The sequence below is a fragment of the Hippocampus guttulatus genome, chromosome 9, assembly GCF_054856545.1.
Source record: "Hippocampus guttulatus isolate MCC_2025c chromosome 9, RoL_Hgut_1.0, whole genome shotgun sequence".
Classification (NCBI taxonomy): domain Eukaryota; kingdom Metazoa; phylum Chordata; class Actinopteri; order Syngnathiformes; family Syngnathidae; genus Hippocampus; species Hippocampus guttulatus.
This window is the reverse complement of record NC_141269.1, coordinates 9715043-9737724: the sequence shown is the minus strand read 5'-3', so window position 1 is coordinate 9737724 and position 22682 is coordinate 9715043. Positions and strand designations below refer to the sequence as shown.

The 22682-nt window shown below is 42.3% G+C and overlaps 2 protein-coding genes across 3 annotated transcripts in view; one reads left to right on the top strand and one right to left on the bottom strand.

The window, feature by feature from the left end:
• The first annotated feature begins 224 nt into the window (after window positions 1-224).
• Window positions 225-10598, top strand: crmp1 (collapsin response mediator protein 1). 2 transcript variants are annotated; one of them, XM_086120474.1, is made up of 14 exons: window positions 225-668; window positions 1891-1979; window positions 3018-3202; window positions 3285-3449; window positions 3872-3933; window positions 4046-4126; window positions 4551-4619; window positions 5118-5238; window positions 5372-5528; window positions 6267-6408; window positions 7444-7614; window positions 8605-8784; window positions 8866-9028; window positions 9630-10598. In XM_086120474.1, the coding sequence occupies exons 1-14, from the start codon at window positions 318-320 to the stop codon at window positions 9719-9721; spliced, it is 2028 nt and encodes a 675-aa protein (XP_085976600.1). In that variant the 5' UTR covers window positions 225-317; the 3' UTR covers window positions 9722-10598. The 2 variants fall into 2 exon arrangements, with proteins under 2 accessions (XP_085976600.1, XP_085976601.1); XM_086120475.1 differs by lacking the exon at window positions 225-668 and adding an exon at window positions 749-1178.
• Window positions 10599-17765: 7167 nt separating this feature from the next.
• The window catches only part of pcdh7a (protocadherin 7a), a 49892-nt gene continuing 44975 nt past the window's right edge, over window positions 17766-22682 (bottom strand). Inside the window, exon 6 of the mRNA XM_086119715.1 lies at window positions 17766-21652. Coding sequence (XP_085975841.1) covers window positions 21117-21652 — 536 coding nt within the window. The 3' untranslated portion in view covers window positions 17766-21116. The remainder of the gene's footprint in view (window positions 21653-22682) is intronic.

Below are 22682 nucleotides of genomic sequence, written 5' to 3'. Positions count from 1 at the left end.
AGGAAATCATTGGCAAATCTGTCTGTCCTCCCAGATGTGGGTTAAAAGATGATGCTTTAATCCTCTCATCACCCCCTCTTTAGGCTTTGAACAGTGAAACAAAGTGTCGCCTATCTGGATACTTGTTGCAGAGGGTTGTTCCGTCAAAATAACATAAAAACGGCATTAATTATACGTCATTTTGGGGATTGCATCCTTCTCCATATAGTGCAATCCAACCAGAGGAGGAGGCGGGACTGTCTTTGCACCGGTGACATCGCGTGTTGCTGTCTCCATCCTCTCTCACAGTCTAGCTGAAGCCTCGGGTGGAAGTCACGATGTCGGACTGCAGGAGGCAATGGAACCGGGAAGATGAGCTACCGGTTTACTTTGCCGGGCCCATCGCCACTGGACCGAACCAACGCAAGAGCTACGGCATGTTTGACTCCGTCGAGGGGGCGTTTGAAAGCAAGACCATCGACTTCGACAGTTACGCAGTTGGACGGAAAGGGGGCCGCACCCCGAGGAGTGGGAGCCGGGAGACACTCCTGGACATCTGCGACTCCACCGGCGGCAAAACCTCTGGTGAAGCCCGAATGGGTTCACAGACCAACTCCCCCGAGGGAGAACGTGGTTGTCCAGGGGTCGAGACGGCGTTTTCCTCGGCTATGGAAACCACACAAGGAAAGGTAAATTCTGAGACAGACAGACAGACAGACAGATCGATTTGCGTTGCAAATGCACATTTTCCACCCAATACATTTGTGCCTAAAACTACACTAAATGTCTCCCCAGAAAGTGGGCAGTCACGTTGGGATGTTGTGGTGCTGAAGTGGACAGCAACCATACAAAGACGCCATTGTCGTGTCGCGCGCTCGTGCTTGCGCCACTCGCTGTCATCACAGTGTTCGAACGTGCCAGTGACAGTCCAGCGCTGCTGTAATCACTGTGGCAAAGTGTGAGGGCGCTCGTGTGCTCGCCGCTTTTGCTGTGCAAGTGCACAGTTTGTCCGCGCGCTCGCACGAACATAACACTCGTCGCTTGCCTTTCTCTGAGCGCGTACACGCCGAGACCGCGTTTTACAGTGGGGGGAACAAAGGGGTGCACTGGAGACCCGGTTGTGAGTAGAGTGCACTCTGGGGCAAGAAAGCATCATGTCTGGGACCAGTTACCAGGAGAACAACCTCCCCCATATGACGGTAAGAGGGAGCAGACGAAGCAGTTGGAAATCCCTGCTGCCAATGCGGGAAGAGGAGATTAAATTCTTAGCGAGGGGGGAAACACTGTCCTGTATCACTAAGCCTTTTCACTACAGTTTTATTAGCCCGCTAATGTCAATTTCACATTCGAATGTGCACAGACGAGGGTACCGTTTAAGATCTTTTGCCAGAGAGATTCATATGGGTGTCGTTATGTTGCAACTAGGATTTGAGCGTCAGCCTTCGACTGTAAAACATAAAATCCCTTTATCGTTCAGATGGATTAGTCTCACTACCAATGACCGAACACCAAATGCCTAACGTTTCATGTCAAAGACTTTAACATATGAAATTTATAATATGATTGGCAGCCTTCACCATGGAGACATACCATTTTCCTCTCTGGCTTGGTGTCCTCGTGGAAGAGTGTGTGCATGCTGATACAGCACTTCAAACAAGTGCTGATTCATTGACTTTTTTTCACCTTAATTTCTCTCTTTCTCCCACTCTACGTCTCTCTCTCTCTTTCGCACTTTCTCTCTCCAACCATCCATCTGATTTTTTTCAACCGGCAGTTCTTCAACGGCATGTACATAAAATAATGTTGGATTGCAAGAGTCTTAGTATGAATAGCATTTGTTGTCAAAACTTGATGCAATGTATACACAATGTCTGACATTTGTTCAGTCCCGATTTCCTTGTACACTTTTAGGGTGACGGCCTGCTGATTAAAGGAGGGCGAGTGGTCAATGATGACCAGTCGTTTTACGCAGATGTGTACATTGAAGATGGGCTCATTAAGTAAGTACACAGTACGATCACCATATCCTGTTGCTGGTTTTACGCTGTGCAATATTCTTAGACCATCATTATTACATTTTTTGTTTTATCAATGTTACAATGACCATCTGTGACCTCCTCTCCTTTATTTCAATACAATGACCAAAACATACACAAATAAAATGAAATAAGAGTGGAAGTTATTCAGTGGAATCTCCATTGACTCTCCAGACCCTATTTTGATAGACAGGTGTCCGTGTACTTGGCGCAGAAACAGGTGAAACTTAATTTTCTTAGTCGGGGAAGTATACAGTGTTTGTGATCGGGATGTGTGTCTGTCAGTGTTCTAGCAGACAGAAGGCTGATTGAGGTGCAGTCCCGCGGACTTGTGTGGTGGATGTGATAGTATTTAATTCATAAATATGTCACCAGCATGGGACAATCCCTCTGAATCACAGAAATCAATTCATTGAATGAATTATAATCCTTATCATCTTCAAAACATTTTACGAGCACCCCCGTGACAGGCGCAGCTATTGGGTGGGCCGGACCATATATGAAAGCGCGGCCGACTACATTTTCCGCAAGGGGTTGATCTTGCAGTTTACCTGTATAAGCTCGTTTTTCATGCACCAATGTCATACACCAACCCGAGCAAGTCTATTTCCGCTTCTGCAATGTGAAGCCCTGCAAAATGTCAAAAATGTCTCCTTATGGCCATTTCTAACTGAGCAAAGTCTAGTGAAATACCAAAAGAAAAAAAAAGAAAGAAAAAGTGTTACACTGTGCTTTGCGCTACACTTGGGTTGAGCACGAAAATAGCGACCTACATTTTTCACTTGCTTGTGAAGTACAGTACTTGTTGAAATGTAATTCAGAAATGGATTTACTGCTTTACAATGTGAAACAGACGTCTATCAAAGCAGTCAGTAAAACAAAACATCTCGTCTTGGCCTTATACGGCCTTATATCACATAGCACTGGACATTGTCGTAACAATTTTTAAAACAATGATTTTCCTCACCTTGATTGCACTGCCGTTGTTTTTAAAATCTGCAGGCAGGTAGGGGAAAATCTGGTGGTCCCTGATGGTATCAAAGTGATCGACGCTAATGGTCGCATGGTGATCCCTGGTGGGATTGATGTCAACACCTGCCTGATGAAGCCTTATCTTGGTGTACGCCCCATTGATGATTTCCTACAAGGCACCAAAGCGGCGCTTGCTGGAGGCACGACCATGATTAGTGAGTCTGCATGAGAAGTGACGATAGAGCAACCATGGAAACATGGTGCATCCTCTTGACCTCCGACCCTGCCCTATTCCAGTTGACCATGTGACCCCCGAGCTTGGGAACAGCCTGCTGGAGGCATTTGAAGTCTGGCAGGAGGCTGCAGACAAGAGGGCGTGTTGCGACTACTCCCTCCACGTTGACATCCCCCAGTGGAATGAAACTGTGAAAGATGAGTTGGAGATGCTGGTGCAGGAGAAAGGTACATCTATCTCCACTTTTTTGTTCCCAAGCGCTGGTGGCTGCTCTAATTGTAGTCAAATGCTGTTAATCCGTCCTTTGGAGAGAACACCAGAGACAGATTTGGGACAATTTGGCCTTATGCTGAATCCTCTTAAAGGGAAAGCACAGAGGAAATGCACTGTCCTCAATATACTGCTGTCATGGAAGCCGAGTACACATTTTGTTTGTATTTTTTTCAAAGCAATAAAAGAACCACTTTTCTTCTGGGGCAGCAACAAAACAGCCGCTTGTGTGACTTGTGCCTTTCAAACAAATACAGTACAATACTTGGACACAAAACAGCATTCATATAGTAACTTTCAATAGAAATTTTTGTTTAGTTATTTAAATATTATTTTCCTTACATGTAAAACTGTTCATTTTTTCACCACTTTTTTTCAGGTATTAACTCCTTCCAAGTGTTCATGGCCTACAAGGATGTCTACCAGATGACAGATTCTGAGGTGCGCAGGCCTCAGAAGAGCAGAATCTCATCATCTTTACCACTGACATTCATTTATGGCATGTGCTATGTTATGTCCTTAACATAATGTCATTATTTGCTCACTTCTCCAGCTATACGAGGCCTTCTCCTTCTTGAAACAAATTGGAGCTGTGGTGTTAGTTCATGCTGAAAATGGAGATTTGATTGCTAAGGTAACTGATGTGGCAACTTCTCAGCTTTTATCATGGTATCCTGCTACATGTTGACTCAGTGTTGCGGCCTCTTCTGCTTTATAATCTACATTGTACCACGACCAAACGTACGTGGATTTTGCATGTTCCCACTGAACATAAGAGTGCTGCTGCTGAAGATACGACATGCCTCCATGGACCAAAATTGTTGTCAGTGGTCCTGGAATACAATTTGACCAATTTAGAAGCTATAACTACTGTACACTAGTAGCATAAACATTTACTTTTTTTTAGGCCAAGAACAACAGACAGTTACATTAGAATGCAGAAGAAAAATCTGCACCCCGAATTGCCTACTCCCAATATGTTAACAACATTTATACTTGTCCGACTCTCTTAAGGACTGTCACCAACATCACACGCTTATATTTTATTCATGATTTAGGAACAAAGCAAAATCCTTGAGATGGGAATCACCGGACCTGAAGGCCATCCGCTGAGTCGTCCTGAAGAGGTGACGCCAAGCATCTGTCTGACTGTCCCAACACTGACACGTAGCCCATCCATCATTGTGTCCATTCAATAACCACCTGTCCATAGAACTAAAAATCCACTCCACCATGCCACTGATCCAAATGACTGACTGGCATATGGTACCCCGGGGGGAGCCCTGAGCACCACATTTTAGTCTAATAAAACCTTTGGACTGCAGTAATTGTCTCTCTCTCTCAAATAGATGTGAACAGGACATGATAACGTGTGACTCTGCAAACTAATTTGAACAGACTTATTTTGGCTCCCTTCCACATTGTCAAACATGATGTAAATTTCACATAATGTGACCCTTAAGGCTCAAATATGGATAGGTGGACCCAGTGATAAAGCTACAGGTCCATTCAGGCACCAATACTTAAGTCCCTAACTCAGGCACCACTGCATCCATCCATCCATTCACATCCAGTCACTTTCCATCCATTGACTAGTTCTGATCTGTTCTTGCTTCCAAGTGCAGGTGGAGGCTGAGGCGGTGTTTCGTGCGATCACCCTTGGTAACCGCGTGAATTGTCCTGTCTACATCACCAAGGTGATGAGTAAAAGTGCAGCCGACACCATCACCCAGGCCCGGAGGAAAGGTGGCGCTCTCATTCCTGCACCCCCAACTGTAGTTCATTCTATACGGCACCAAAAGAAATCCTCAAGAGTGTCTGCATTCTAAATGCTGTATTAGGTAAATATATGGAAATTCCTTTTCGGTTGATTCTCCAGGTTCTGTAGTTTTTGGAGAGCCGATCACAGCCAGTCTGGCCACTGATGGTTCGCATTACTGGAGCAAGAACTGGGCCAAAGCGGCTGCCTATGTGACCTCCCCACCTCTGAGTCCTGACCCCACGACCCCAGACCACCTTCACACACTTCTGGCCTGGTAGGACTTGAATATGTGTTTAGCAACGGATGCAAAGCATCCGTTTTTTTTTAAAGGCTTTTACAGGAACGCGGAGTTATTTATAGCTGTAAGCGCTGCATTATGTGAATTTTAAATCAGAGCAGTGACACCAAAGGATACGCATGCAAGGTTTTAAAGCTCATTATTCTTTTTTGGTATTCCGGTCACAGGCAGCTGCTCACTGAATACACAATGTCAAAATGGATTTAATAAAAAGTGTCGGGGGCATTGCTTGACAGGAGGAGGGATAAACAAAAAGATTGGAATATGGAAACGCGATGAATATATACTTTATACGAATGAATGTCAGAATGTAAAGAAATTCTTCCTGTACATTTTTAGAGCCCCTAATTCTATGAATAGCACAGGAATGTGAAGCCTACATCATCTGTTGCCTTGGCTACCAAGTGCCTCCCTCCTCCTCGCTCCTCTTTCCTCTTTGGTCCTCCATTGCCCGGTTTCAAGCTAGTCCCACAACACCTTCTTTAACTGACAGGGTGTATTTTTAGATTTTTCTTCACAGAAGTCAGGGTACTTCCATGCCAGGGTGGGTCCTTTGCATCATATTTAAACGTCATTATGCCGTAATACAATTACCCAGATCCAATTACAGTATTAGTCTGTAAAGATCATAGACGACAGTATTAGCGGAACAACATTATGGTCTGTTGCAGTGCTAAGTGCGTGTTGATAACAATGTATCACGTTCTGACGCAGTGGCGACCTGCAGGTGGTGGGCAGCGCTCACTGCGCATACAGCACCTCTCAGAAAGCAATTGGGAAAGAAGACTTCACCTTAATCCCAGAGGGAACCAACGGAGTGGAGGAGAGGATGAGTTTTGTTTGGGACAAAGCTGTGGTAAGAGCAAACAAAATGTGTGTCTTTGTCTTTCAACATATCGTAGAATGCTCTTGAGCTCCACCCTTTTGTAATTCTCCTCAAATTTTAAGGAAAAAAAATCATCAATGGCTCATTTTCGAAAATACTGGGCATCAAACTGTCGTAATGCATGATGTCATGCAAGAAGTCAGGATTGCAATAATTTAAAAAAAATTTTTTTTACATGCCCTTTGATAATGTTAAAATTTCACTTTAAAAATTCCCTCACCGGATCCATTGACTGTGGAACAGATTATTTATCGCCGTTATTGTGTTAGGTAGTGTTTCCCAAATTTTGCTGATCCAAGACCGACATTTTGCAGAAGAAAAATCTCCACACACAACACCAAACTAAAATGCAGTATCACAAAACCTATTGTATATATCCATCCATCCATCCATTTTCTGATCCACTTTATCCTCACAAGGGTCGTGGGGGGTGCAGGGGGGGATGCTGGAGCTTATCCCAGATGTCATCGGGCAGTAGGCGGGGGACAACACCTTGAACTGATTGCCAGCCAGGGCACACAGAGACGAACAACCATTCACGCTCACACCAACACCAAGGGGCAATTTTGAGTGTTCAATCAGTCTGCCATGCATGTTTTTGGAATGTGGGAGGAAACCGGAATACCCAGAGAAAACCCACACAGGAAGGCCGGGGGGCAGGATCGAACTCACAACCTCTGCACTCTGAGGTCGACGGACTAACCTATTGTATATACTGCAATTTAAATAGCCTCATGATGATCCTGTCTGAATTGACTTACAAATGTACTTATTCTATGTGAAATTTGCCCTGCCTGTAGCTGGCATATGCACAAATATGCATTATTGTATTCAAGAAATATTAATTGCCAGACGAATTAAGTGAAATTGGATCATTTCCTATGGCACACATGATGATCTCAAATGGCAATATGGGAATGGGAATAATGGCTTCAAGCAGAATGCGTTTAATATTTGAGACTCCTTGAGATTTACGTTTTATCAACTCTCCCTCTTGTCTCCCAGGCCATGGGGAAGATGGATGAGAACCAGTTTGTGGCTATCACATCCACCAACGCCGCCAAAGTCTTCAATCTGTACCCGCGTAAAGGTCGGATAGCGGTGGGCTCTGATGCAGATGTTGTCATCTGGGATCCCGACAGCACCAAAACCATCACGTCCAAACTGCAGCAGTCGGTGAGAACAAAGCATACGAAGAAAGTCAAAGCAAAGGGAAAAGGACAGGAGGCAAGGCGAGCATGAACAGGATTAAAAACCAAATAAAAGATCAAAGAGGCCTTCCTGCATGTGCTAATGTGCCAAAAATTTGAGGCATTAGACATGCAGGGCTGACACCACAAAAGGGGAAGACTCAATTTCCCCTGACAATTTAGTGAATGCAATAAATATTCCATGAAAAATTTAGAACATATCTTGAGTAAAAATGAACAGCTGATACTGCGGTCTCGCTCGTGAAAATTGACATTTTCAGTGATGTGTAAAAATATGAGACTCATTGGTCGCATCCATTTAAATGACCTTTACATGAAATTGAAATGGAATTCATGGTTTGCAACATCAGGCAGTATTTGAGATATGTCATCTGTCGCCCGTCTTGCAAGCATCCATATTGCTGTTGGCCCCATTGCTGTTCCCCCACCACCCCCTGGACCACTTCACCCATCTCGCACTGGCGTCTTTCTTCCCCTCCCCCTGTTTTTATCATCTTGCTCTCTGCCCTAAGCCTTTCTCTCCTTTCATCCCCCATCTCCCCAAATGCCGCAGTTTGACTGCATGCATAATTTTCTCTCTTATACAATGCTTGCAGGAATAATCCCTCCTTGCTCTTTGTGTTTTTTTTTTCCTGGGCTAATATATACAGAGTGCATGTGTGTGTTTGTGTGTGTGTGTGTGTGTGTGTGTGTGTGTGATGTGATATCATTAATCTCAGTCCAAACACTTCTTGTGTCGACATCACATGAAGCTCAGGACACTTACAATTGTGCACTCTTATTTATTAGTGTTGGATATTGCCAGTCGAGGGATATTTGCATCTCATTATGCTACGATATGATGTGATGTACCACGCAGTATTATGAGCCTCGATATATTTCTTTATACAGCATTTTTCATCGTTGCACAGAATTTCTCAGCATGTAAGACTGTATGTAAATGCTTTTCTCGCAGTCTGTGGAATATAACATCTTTGAGGGTCTGGAGTGTCGTGGGGCTCCAGTGCTGGTGTTGAGTCAAGGCCGGGTGGTGTTTGAGGAAGGGAAGCTTCAAGTTCAGCAGGGTACTGGACGATTCATCCCGCGCAAGCCCTTCCCAGATTTTGCTTACCAACGTCTAAAGTTCAGGAACCAGGTACAGTACAGAAAGGAGAACTCGAAATATATTCCTTATGTAAAATATGCACAACTCTCCCCCTCCCCCATCTCAAAACAGATTAAAGACAAAGGGGTAACACGTGGGCTGTATGATGGGCCTGTGTATGATGTCGTTGCAACCCCGAAATATATCACACCTTCGCCTTCGGCCAAAACATCCCCGACCTCACACCAGCCTCCACCGGTACGCAACCTTCACCAGTCCAACTTCAGCCTTTCAGGTGAGACACAAATCTGTGTTCTGTGTATTTTTTTGTATTCTGTGCTGAGGGCTTTGCCAAATGTTATGTGGCACTGTAATGACTTTACTATACTGTATTACTTTTCACCTCATCTCTATGTCAAAATTTCAAAATATAATCCAAAAATGACCATTTCAAACAGTTTCAACTTTCAACTGCTCATCTTATCCCTCCCATAATTCTTTTTGGAAAATTTCAAAATAAAAGCGATAAATTACAAATTCTGTTTTCTCCTCTAATCTCTGCATTTTTGGACCGATTCATTCAACCCACTCCAATTTTAAATTGCTCATTCCAGCTCATTGTATATCATTCCATGTCATTCGAGTTGAACTCATGTTATTCGATTTGATCGATTTTGATATCATTCCAAATGACATGCTCTATAAATACAGTTGACTTGACTTGATTTGACAATCCACACGTTTTCATTCAGCCTCTCATTCTTCATACACAATTTCTCTAGAAACTGCACTGTCTAGTCACATAGTATTATGTCAACCAAACATTTTTTGTCAATAAATGCTATCACTGTATTGTAGCATTCTCATTGTCTCTATTTTTTTTTTTTTACTTACAGGGGCTCAGATTGACGACAACATCCCCCGCAGGTCTGGCCATCGTATTGTAGCGCCCCCTGGTGGTCGCTCCAACATTACCAGCCTTGGTTGAACACCAGGCACAGTTGGAGGGGGGCTTGTGAGGGATTTCGCCACTGCACATCACTGAAAGTATGAGCATGCGTTGTGTTTTCTTTGTACAGCAATGTGGCACGCACAAATCGCACCAAAACGATCTGCCTTGAATATGCACTCTGTCAGAAAATGCACATAATACTAGTGTGATTTACAATCAGTGAAGTCATTTGAACATCAACATTCACAAACTAACTCACTTGAAAATGGTGGACCCTTTCCCTCATTTACAATATAAAAACACAGTGTTATCTCCTTTTTTTTTTTTTTTTAAATACAACTTCCATTAAGTGTTCCCCACATGATGGTGCTGTTGCTGTTGGTCACGAAATCGCTGCTGGCCGCTGCAGCCGCATCATCTGCAGATGAGCATTTTTGTGACTCATCTGGATCCTACGGCACAGACATCTCTTTCAACGTTACACTGTGGTTGTGAGAAATTGCATTCAGATGCTGTTTGTAAGCTTTGAGCACTCTTTGATGTTCACAAAAAAAAATCATCCAAACAAGGCAACATGTTCTCCACTATTACGCACTTCCTGCAAAATACAAAAGCGAACAAGGCGTTCAGCCATTGCAATAAATAAAATGATCATTATAGCATTATGTCATGCAGTAAAGAATTGGCGTGTGTTATAGTTTTCCGCTCTCGCTAAAATTGTTTTTTTGGGCTCTCATTACATTTTTAATCCAAAATCTCTTCAGGCTGTTTTTTACTTCAAGTTCCTTGTTATTTTTGTTGTTGTTGTTGCTGTGTATGATGCAATATCTAACATTTTTATGTCACTTTTATTTTGCTGTTGACTGAGCCATTCCTTGATGAATAATAAAAGACTGTTGACAAAAATGGAGAACCTGAACTCTTTCATTCAAGTTTGCATTATCGCAGCAGGTGCACCTGCACATCGAATGCGCTCCAATTACTCCAACTTTTGGTTTTGCCATAGCACGACACAACAGCAATGATCAGTGTTGCCAAATAAATACCTCTTTGAAGTAATTTTGTATTTAATGCCATTAGACTGTACAGAGAGTGTACCGAATGTTTATTGAACAGAAAAGATATAACAATAATCATCATCATCATCACAATGCATCAGATTTATAGAGCATTTTTCTGGACACTCAGAGAAGCTTCGCAGTGGATGCATTATTCATGCACTCACACATACGTAGTTTACCACCACCAGAGTGTGAATCTATACTGTAGCTTCTATTAATAATTGAAAACTTTTTGGAATCTGCCTCTTAAACGATCCACTGCAGACAGATAAGTAGAATCATGATCGTTCTTTTGATATTTTTCTCTTTGAATGGATTTTCCGATGCACCAGTAGATTCTGTCAGGTCGCATTGTAATTACTCCAGTGAAGGGCGTACCGCAAAGTCCCTAATGCATATTGTGCCTAAGAGGACTTCACACACAGCTACCCCAAGCAGGATGCAACCCTGTGATGTCACATCTTTAACCTTGTATATGAGGGCCACGAGTGTGCCTGACTGTAGTTAATTCAAGTACCAAAACTAATCGGAACAGATTATTCGTTTATTCTGAAAACTCTGATGTCTTTCATTTATGATGATAATGATGATGATGATTGAAATTCAATTGAAGTGATACATCGTGATGCACATCATATGGCTGCTTTAATCTCTTACTGGCGGTGATCAGCTTGTAATGGGCCACTACAGCATGTTTCAACACAGTGCAATCAGCGATGCTGCATCTGTATTTCAACCCATCTGTGATCCCAGAGGGCTGTTCGCCGTCCTGCACGCCTCGACACAAAACAGCTAATTTTCTCTGCTTCATTGTAAAGTTTTATCTGGCAGACGTTCACTTCTTTTCAAGTCTCCGATGACTTCTGTGAAGACTGGTCATGTTTAATTAGTATTGTCGCTGTTGTGAAACCAATAATGCTCACGCTCATTAATTAGGGGCTTGTTGGAGCCATTAGCTGTGATTTTTATATGGGTAAAAAAAAAAGGCAACACCAAAATGTCACGCTTAAGTGTATACAGTACAATACATCCGGATTTATATAGCGTATGACATCATTCACATTCACTTTGAGCATCTACGCTCTTATTTTTTTGAACGTTAATACAGTAATTCATTGCTTACATTACAATACAATACAATACAATACATGCTGATTTATATAGCGCTTTCACAACAGCGACAGCTGTAACAAAGCGCTTCACAAAACAGTTAACATAAAGTAAAATAATAAACACAACACATAACATAAAACACGGACAGTCGTGCAGTCCTAACCGCTTTTCCGTCACACGCTTTGTTGTTTGAAGCAGTTTGAGATGAAAGAGGAGAGAATCAAAGTGTCCTTTAACCAGTGGATCAGAGACGTCATGCTCAAAATGTGCACACGTCGGCTACAAGCTAAGTTTCAAAGTCAACAAGAAGCTGTAGCATCCATTGCCGAAAAAAGAGATTGGTTCACTTCTCCTGTCCCATGGAAATCCATTTCAATTCCAAGCGGCGACTCTCAGTTCCAAATACGCATCGGCGCTCTGCGCCAACGCTCCTCTCTCCTCATCCTCAACTTCAGCAGCCATCCATCCAGCCGCACCAACGCCGACTGTCCGACAGCGCCGACATAGCCACTGAACAAAACGGGGTTGTGAAAAATGCTGCCCATTACAGGCGCAAAAAACACAAGCACCCCAGGTCTGTCCAGCACCGACAGTCAATGGCGCCGACATTCCTCCCAATCAACATCTGTGCTGGTACAGGCGTGCTGCCGAGAAGGCGCAACCACCAAGCACAGATACTTCTCCTTTGACGAATGTCGTGGCCAAAAAACGCTGAAAACAGTCCATATCAGGTCCACACGATGAAACAACAAACAACATGTGACAAAACAAAAGACAAAAATACCAAAAAAAGAACAAAAAAGCAAGGCTCTTGAAGAGCACTTGCCGAAGGCTGCCTACTCGGGCGCCATCTTGGAAAAAAAAAAAAAACCTTCACATTACCTAAATACCTGTACTGCATAATCCATCATAACCAAAATCACACTCGATATGTTATGTTTCCAAGAATTAGATTGGCCACCTTTTATTAAAACAAACAAACAAACAAACAAACCAAAAAAAACCCCCAAGTGCTTTGAGGTTGTTACTGTAACGTTTTGCATGTTGGTAGTTGGAGGACCCCAAAAAGTAGGGAGGCAGGGAGGAGCAGGGTGGACTGACCAAGAAGTATTTAACAAAAATACAAACAGGAATACACTGGAAAAAAATAACTGAAGTACTCAAACAAAGTCCTGAAAACCACAAAGAACCAAAGCAACAAAAACCTGTGACAGAAACAAACAACGTGACAGCAACACAATGATTGGCAATGACTGACATAACCCAGGGACCTAAATACAAGCGAAGTGACGAGATGACAAGAAACACCTGGACAAGAGACAAAGGGTTGAGGGAGCTGATTTGTTAAACACAAGGGACCCGAATGACGACAACAGGTGGAGACAAAAAGGGCACTTGAGGGAACAAAACCAAATGTAACCTAAAATAAAAACATAACACTTACCGGTACTTTGTAATATATTTTTTAACTTAAAAAACCCCCCACATCCATTGTCAAATTCCCTCAAGAGAAAAATGTCTTCAGACAGCGTCACCTTCACACAAACGTGTTTGCTGCACGGCCATCTGTGGTGGAACTGAACTGAACCAAATGTGATGTAATGTCACAAGCAAAATGCAAATTATCCATATTCAGCAGCAGGTCATAAAATTATAGAAACTGAAAAATGTGTGTGAAAGTGGCGTAACTGTGTGAAAATGTGCCATAACAATGCAGTCATTCCTTGAGAGCATCGGGCAGCTGTTTCGAAAGGAAATGGCATTTGGGCAATTTACTGAGCCAGCTGTGCTGTTAGCGCTGATAATCCCTCAGGACTCTGCTATGCATATCCTAAAAATGTATCAAGTACAAAAAAAAAAAAAAGAAGCCTGATTTCTCTCGCAAATTTTCGTCATGTAACCTTAATCTGATGGATTTATAGGAATACTAAAATGGGATGTCCATGAAGACATAAGACTCAGACTAAAACCAAATGTAACTGTTGTTGTTGACGAACATAATTATTGTATTCAAAAACATAATGTTGCCCTTACCGTACCTCCATAATAAAAAGGCTCTATAATTTCTAAAACCACTTACAGTTGTTGCATTCAAGAAGCACCTAAAAATTTGCTCAAAATCTGCAGATTACTGCAAGTTTCTTAATGAATGATCTCGAACAAGACAGCCCACGTATGGCCAAATGTCTGACAATTTTAAAAACGGAAAATGCATCGAACAAATAATAACATGTACATTTACAAATGTAAATCATACATATTGTTTTTAAATTATTCAAGCACCGACCCTCTCCATTGCCATTAACCCAACAAAGTGTCTCCAGAAGCTCTCCATATTTCAAATCCATTTTCCGATCCACTTTATTCCTCACAAGGGTCGCGGGGGGTGCTGGAGCCTATCCCCGTTGTCTCCGTGCAGTAGGCCGGGGACACCCTGAACCGGTTGCCAGACAATCGCAGGGCACACAGAGACGAACAATCATCCACACTCACACTCACACCTAGGGAAAATTTTGAGTGTACTATTAACCTGTCATGCATGTTTTTGGAATGTTGTTAGGTAACCGGAATACCCAGAGAAAACCCGCGCAGGCACGGGGAGAACATGCAAACTCCACACAGGAAGGCCGGGATCTAACCCACGACCTCTGCACTGTGAGGTCGACGCGTTAAGCAGTCGACCACCGGCCCGTGCCCAACCCCACCCAAACCCCAGTCCTAACCCCCGAAAATAAACTTCAATCCCAAAAACAAATGCAAAACCTCGGCCAAACAACAACCTCACCCAAACATGAAACTTGCTTCAACCCAATTCCTAATCTCTATCCTGTACTGTATACCCGAATTCCAAACCCAAACCACGAACAAAACTCCCCACTACAAACCGTGACCCTTACAAACCCACTCATAATCATTACCCAATCATCGACCTAACCCTCACCTAACGGTAACCCACTAGCCCTTATCCCTTAACCCATAACATATACTCAACCTAATCCTGCTCTCACCAGGTAAATAATCCTTCAATTTTTAGGCTCCTACGTGCATACTTTGCAAAAGGATTCAGTATGCTCCAACATGACATTTTTCCATCTAGGAGGGCAGTTGTTTGATTCACTCAGGCCGACGTGACCGTGGGTGGGGGGGAGATCAAGAGACAGGAAACAAAAAAGCCCACAAGAGGATCAAATAGCACATCAACGGCGTGGCACATCGGCGAGAGTGCCTGTTTACGGCTCCGCTGCGAGGGTTTCCTCAATAGACGAACACAACACCCTGACAGGTGTTATCCTATCTCCGCAGCAATGACTTTGGTGTTGACAGCATGCATGTGACGTTAACTTTGATTGATGCAGGCTATGTAAAAAGGAGCAAGGTAAGGAAATGGAACGACATCTTTCAATGGGCTGACTAATTCAAAGACCATCTCACTTTCCTTTCATTAAATCCTAGAGGCTTTCGACAGCTCGAAAGACCATTTGATACATACACCCTCCAGTGTATTAGGGGTCCGCCGTTGCAATATGTTCTATTATCTGTCTGAAATCAATAATAAAAAAAAAAAAAGAAATGAAAAAGGAAAGCACATGCATTGAGTCAATCTGGAATTTCATTGAGGCTCCTGCGAAGACTGCTCTGGTTGTTATTTTGCTTTTACGTGGCACTTTTCCACTTATCTGGTGATTTATCCATAAAGCCCACTGCGGTTATTCTTTGTATTTGCTGGGGGACAACAAGATTGATTTATGTTGCAATATGTCATGAGTTAGATGTTTTAATAAAGGGTGCTAATACATTTTACTTGGCAGAGGTTTATGAGGTTTTTGATGATCAAAGGAAAATTATTTCTTTATGATGACATATCAGACAGCTTGTCTCTAATAGACCCGAACTGTGGCCTCTAATTCTCCATCCATCCATTTTCCGAACCGCCTGATCCTCACTAGGGTCGCGGGGGGTGCTGGAGCCTATCCCAGCCGTCTTCGGGCAGTAGGCGGGGACACCCTGAATCAGTTGCCAGCCAATCGCAGGGCACACAGAGACGAACAACCATTCACGCCCACACTCACACCGAGGGACAATTTAGAGCGTCCAATCAGCCTGCCATGCATGTTTTTGGAATGTGGGAGGAAACCGGAGCACCCGGAGAAAACCCACGCAGGCCCGGGGAGAACATGCAAACTCCACACAGGGAGGCCGGAGCTGGAATTGAACCTGGTACCTCTGCACTGTGAAGCCGACGTGCTAACCACTCTAATTCTATCAATTATATATTATACATCCATCCATCCATTTTCGATACAGCACTTGCCCTCATTCGGGTGACCAGCAGCCAATCCTATAGCTGATTTGGGGCAAGAGATGGCAAGAGGAGGTACTGCTAGCCAATTGCGGGACACATAACAACTGAAGGCTCGATGCTTTTCATCCTTGCATTCTCAATATAATTCAAACTAATAATAATAATAATAATAATTATAATAATAATAAATGCATCCACAGCAGCATCCCCTGTCAAAAATAATTAATGGAGAAGCGGTCACAATTCTTTTAACAACCACACGGGGGCAGCGTTGCACATCCCACCAAAGCAAGACGCTTGCAGGACCTGATGACATTACGAGTCCTTCACGGTGTTCTCAGAGCAATTAAAGCCTGCATGAATGCAAGTCTTCAGTCCAAAATAGACTGTATTTTCTTTCAGCTGAATATTCATTTGACCAATGGGCAAACAAAAAAATAAATAAAAAAAGAACATGTATGATAGTGCCGTTTGAGCAATAGGAAAGGATTTGGTCTTAGATTAGTCACATTTTCGACCTTGGAACGACAATGTCACAATCGTCTCTTTTTGTGTGCGTGTGCGTGTGTGTGTGTGTCTTTCATGTTGCAGAAATATATTGCGCCCATAATAATCTTTACCAAGTCGAAACAGCCCCAGTAAAAGCCATGCGAGGAAATAGAGACATTAAAATTGATTTCAGTGCCGTAAATGAAATGTATTGCGTTTCTTAATTAGTGTCTATAGCAAGATCAGTAACCTCGTAAGGTGCAACAACTGCACTGTGTAATGAGATATGAGCTGTATCAAATATCTGCCATCATAAAGATAATAATCAGGATTGGGCACGTTTATTATGATGTGATACATCTCAATTGAATTTAGCCTCTGGAGATCAATAAAATATTTCTTATCTTGGACAGAATATTGTGTTTCAGTATGAGCATTAAAAACAACATTCAGAACAACTTTAACATCCCCAGAAAGAAGCAAACTTTCTATCTCTCCAATTCTGGTATTCATAGGTGTTAATTAAGGTGTTAGCATTTTAATGTGCATCTGTATGGCCTGCAGACATTTTTTGGAAAAGGCTCCTTAAATGTAATGTAGCAAAGATACGTTTTGAAATGGAATGCCAAAACAATGACTAAAACGACTTTTGCAAATGGATATAAACTGTTTTGTACTGTTCCCGGAGTAGTGGCTACTTTTTACATGCGTGAGGTTTATTCAGGACTCCAAATTATACACAGAAGTGTAAATGCTTGTTTGTCTATACAGTATATGCCGTGCAATTGCTGGCGACCAGTTCTGGGTGTGACAAAGCTCTTGTCCAAAGTGAACTGGCATTGGCTCCAATGCACCCGCAACTAAAATAAGGACAAGTGAGAGAGAAAATGGATGGATTGGAATATTGCGAGCTGTTATATTATTTTTCAGTTATCTGGAAATAAATCAACACACATTTCCTAATTCTGGCATACTGGTTGTCAAATTGCGTTTGCCTTAAACGATAACTCATTGTCGCAAATGAGAACTTGACTGCTTTGTGAATGCGGGAGCTCAAATGGTTGTTAATCTCATGTAAGTGTGTGTGAAACACGGTCAACAAAGAGTAGACGCATGAGTGTTCGACGTTTTTAATGTCAAATTCAAACTTTTACAGGATTCGTCTTCATACCAAACGATGTGCTGACAGGTCCTTCTCATCCTTGTCATAGCAAATGCAATTAGTTCTCATGTCAATAAGAGGAAGGGAACACCAAAAAACAGTGAGCCGCGTAAGAAAAGAAAACCACGAAGGAAAAATAATCAGAAGAGTTGAAAAAAATGTTCCTCGTATTTTATTTATTTATTTTTTGTTCACTGTTAAGTGCCAATTTGAAGAGCTTTAGCATGCCATTGTCCTGTATTGTATCCAGTTGTGTGTTCTGCAGTGTCATTTAATCTGTACATGGCTATAAGAGAAACAGCACAAGGGGGATGACAAATGTCCGCTGTCCTGTCTGACAAAATGTCCTCATCAAAGTATCCCCTCTTGTTTTTGCAGTCGTGAAACATTTTGAAACGTGCAGTATATTATTTAAAAAAAAAAAAAAAAAAAGATACACACCCACACGGATTCATTTACAGGAAGTTCCCTTCAAAGGTGCAATAAATGAAACTGCCTTAAAACAGCAGTTTGAAGAGCAGAGTTGGGACAAAACAAAAAACAAAATCTTTTCTGTCATGAAACCCGATAAGAAAATGGTCATTTTCCAACAATCCCAACAATCCGTGTCCGTGGATTGATCCTCAGTCCATCAGAAGCAAAACTCAGTACATTTGGAGATAAGGATGGCTCCAGGAAGGGACAGTTGAAAATCAAGCTCAGGGGTGTCCGTCACTCACATATCGGTTAAGGTGAAGGTATATACATGTATACAAAGTGTCATTATTCACCTAAAAATGTGCCACTTTCCGGCTGTGATGTTCTCATTGAATTTCCCCGCTTTAAGTTCCATCTCGACTGTCATCCTCCATTGGAAATCTTGGTGAAACTGCGGCGGCACAACCTTCCGAAAGTCCTGTCTTTCCAGAACAATGAGGAGACACACTTCCCTACAGTTTCCGGTTACATTCACATATTAAGACGTTCATAATAAGATATGTGTAGATCAAGGGAGGAGAGAAGAGCCAGAAAAGGAACTCATTAAGACCAGAGAGACGTGCTAACCCTATTATCCCCAGCCACACTCTGATGATGGGAATTAAGATGTGCTGGCCTCGATCCGCAGCCGCTCCTCGGCGGGAAGGACCAGGGAGTTCATGCACGCTCGCGTCAGCTTGGCACCATTTGCTCGAATTAAAAAGGGTTCTGAATTTCCAGGTTGGTTTGTGCACCCTCCATTTCAAGATGTCACCTCTTTCTGCCAACATTAGTTTACCATAAGCACACACTTATATTACAGATGTATCCAAACTGGCATGTTATCCAAAAAAAAAGGCTTGTGGTTTTCTATCTTTCATTCTGTTTTTTTTTTTGGTAGAGCAAAGAAGTAGTTAGCATTATCTTTCATGCAGAGTCAGCTTTTATTTTTAGTCCTTTACCTATGAGTCCTACTTACACTATGCTGAATATGTCTTATCTGCACGTTGTCTAATGTTACATACAGTAGATGGAATTCCTTTTAATGGCGCAGGATGTCATTTGAATATATTTCATGTTTAAATATCGGCTGGAGGGGGATCAGGCAAAGTGTTGCACTTAAGCAGTGCATAATGACTGCACATCCTCCTAATGACAGTGTGCTTGTTTTCTGCATGAAAGCCAACGCCCATTCGTCTTTATGTTACAATGTCACTGAAAGTATGCACGTCTTCCAGAATGTGTAAATGCTTTTGCGTGGATTGATCTTCACATGCCCGCGAGCTCGTGCGTGTCGACGGGCTTGCGTACACGCTGAGGGGGTCACGGGTCATGTTGGTGAGCATAGAATGCCGCTTTGTTGTCTAACGCGCCTATTTTATATACATACAAGCTGAATGCGTAGGCAATGTGTTAAACGCGCCGTGATACTATTGATGCTCTGTGTTCTGGGTGGTTATATTGTATCATAAAAAAATGTTTTTAAAAATCACATTGTTGCAGTCTGTTAATACAAATGAAGGCGAACCTGCATACAGGACCATAAAGATCATCAATAATATTTCTGATGTACAGTAACTGTTTACACTTGTTCAATGGTTGAGTGTCAGAAGTAAAAGTACAGTTATAGTCGCTTTTTAATCCATCAAGGTACAAAATACGTTTCTAAACTCTAAGTGCGAGGTACTCCTCAAGGTATTTTAATGTATTTGAACTTTTATATTATCTATGTGTTGTGTCGAACTGGTATGAATCAAAGTACGCAGTATTAGGGCCACACTAAAAAAAAAAGACTGAAGGAGAAGAAAAAGAAAGTGAAAATGTGACGTGAATCAAGTCACGTAATATTACGGGGAAACCTGAAGGGTTTTTTTTTTTGTTTTTGTTTTTTTTATATTTTAGAATAAAGTGATACTGTTACATAAAAGTTGTCATTTTATAACAAAGTACAGTTTCATGTGATTGTGTGAATGATTGTCTGTTCCTAAGAAGCAACCTCAATGATATCACTGTATTAATTAGTTGAGCTCATTAACTAGAAATCTTGCCTATGGAGCCATTTATGTTTTTCATAAGATCTGAGTGCAGTTATGTCCTTGCGGGAATTCACTCATTAAAATGACAGATTCACAAATTTGTTCTTGGAACTTTAGAACTTAATTCTCGTAAAAGATTTTAACAAAGTAAACTTCCCATCAATATTTTTTTTTTGTAGTTTTAGAGTTTTATTGTCACACAATGACTTTAACCTTAAAACATCACAAATATGTCTCATATGACGTTTTTATCTTTCAACAACTTTTTTTCTTTTTGATTTCCAGTGTGGCGCTAATAAATGCGGAAATTGAACCGAAATTACCCAGTCAATATTTTTTTTTTGTACTTATTTATTCTGACTGGACGTGACTGAATGTTTGATGATAGAGTCTTAAAAGTTTGATTTTATACCGAAGCCTGTATGGCGTGATTTACTCAGTCTCTGTCTCTTTTTCACGCTCTCTCTATTCTTCACACAGTTGCCTCGGTGGCAGAAGGTCAGGCATGCATCAGGTTCAGGTATAAAAAGACGAGATGAAGTCTTCCTCCCCCACATGGACGTAATAGAATCATTGCCTCTAGGCAACTTTTTTTTCTTCTTGTTTTGTTTGTTTTTGAAAGGAAAGTACTCCTGGCGGGGGCTCTCAAAATAGTTGATCCATCACTCGCTGAAGTTTAAGTGCCTCTAAATATTACATTTCTGAAGTTTTCACCTCATTTACAACTTTTTGGGAAACCAAATCAACATTTTCACATTGTCCTTGGGATGTGGCGACGAGCCACTGGAGCGATTGCGGCATGGGAAGGGGGTCACAGGTAGACTTCACGGCGTGACAACGTGAGGCAGGATGTGGTCTTGTAGTCCCCTCCAGTCCGAGTCAGCGGTATGACCTCTGCTGGGCTCTCGCCTCCTTCTTCTCCTTCCTCGGCTTGATGACGCCGCCCGAAGCCGGCGCTGCTGAAGGTGTCGTACGACGCCGAGGTCATCTTACGGTTGAGAAGGTTCCGATTGTGGTCGCCCATGTTCTTGTTGGCTCTTCCCAGGGTGCCGAGAGGATCGCCGTTGACTAGTGGTAACCTCTGACCTTCTCCCGCCATGACCACACCCGGTTCTGAGCTGCCGGCGCTGCCCGCGCTTTCGCTGTCGCTCTCATGGTCGTTTCTGCGCAGATTGTTGTTGTCGTCACCGGGGGCGAAGGTGGAGAGCCGCGGGGGGTCGCTGCCGTGGCGTTGGCGCTGGCGAGGGGACGGGCGGACGGGCATCCAGCATGTGTCAGAGTGGCCGAACTCATCACATTCACGTGTGCACTTTCCGGTTAGAGCCACATCTGGCAGCTGCCTGGCATCTAAACGCACAAGAAGAAGCAACTTAGAAAAACCAAACCCCAAGATTTTGTGGTATCTTGACTTACAATTGCTCCAAAATAGGAGTTTTTCAGGTTACGAGCTGTTGTTTGATTTCTTTTGCTCTGTGTTGGAACAAAAAAAAAAAATAATAACCATGCTATATAATAAACCATGCTGCTGCTGCAGCTAGAGGAAAGTGAAGAAAATACAGAACGATACTCGCTGATTCTTTCAGCCGTTCTGACACTTTCAACCGTTTATTAAAACGGGACAAATGCGTAAATGCAAAATGAAGACATTTGCACTCACCACATGATTCATATATAGATAACTGGAACTGGTTGCAGCGCCCCTGACATCACAAACTATACCACGGCCTCTCAAGGTCAACACACAAATCCCACAGTGTACTGGATGAGTGTCTGTCTGACTCTCAGTGTCTGATAAGAAATTAAGAAACATGTTTATTTTTTAAATCCAAAACCCAGCATGAGTCAATGCGCGACCATACTGTGTGCATCAGTGGCGTTTTCTTTCTTTTTGTATTTTTGTAAAAATGAGCATTTGTGCCGTTGTGGGTGTGAACACCAATGGAAGCAGCTCCTCTCATTCCCTTTAAATTCAAAGCAGGAGAGTGGCACATATGACATTTGACGTGGTGGAAGCATAAAGTGTTAAAAAAAACAAATAATAATAATAGTAATAGTCTCTCGTCTACCCGTGATTCTAATGAGGACAAGTGGTCTAGAAAAGGAATGGATAGAATATGTCAACACAATGTAAGAGCATGTGACCACTTGTGTTATTACTTTTTATAATTTTTATTTTCATTTTTTTTTATACCAGTGTGCAAACTGCAAGGTGCTCTACACTTCAACATTGTGAGCTGAGCACTCCTATAGTTCCCGTTCTGAACGACAACATCCACACTCGAAAAAGCACTTTTGATAAAAATGCCGAAATGAAATGAAACAAACAGAAAAATAGTTCTTTCAGTAGGCCCACCCTTTCAAAGTGCTTCTAGGTCGA

Bases quoted from the DNA above. Each gene is read 5' to 3' on its own strand.
- crmp1 (XM_086120474.1), top strand. From the start codon at position 318: ATGTCGGACTGCAGGAGGCAATGGAACCGGGAAGATGAGCTACCGGTT. The intron at 1,980-3,017 runs GTAAGTACACAG...TAAAATCTGCAG, and splicing joins ATTGAAGATGGGCTCATTAA to GCAGGTAGGGGAAAATCTGG. The intron at 4,127-4,550 runs GTAACTGATGTG...TTCATGATTTAG, and splicing joins ATGGAGATTTGATTGCTAAG to GAACAAAGCAAAATCCTTGA.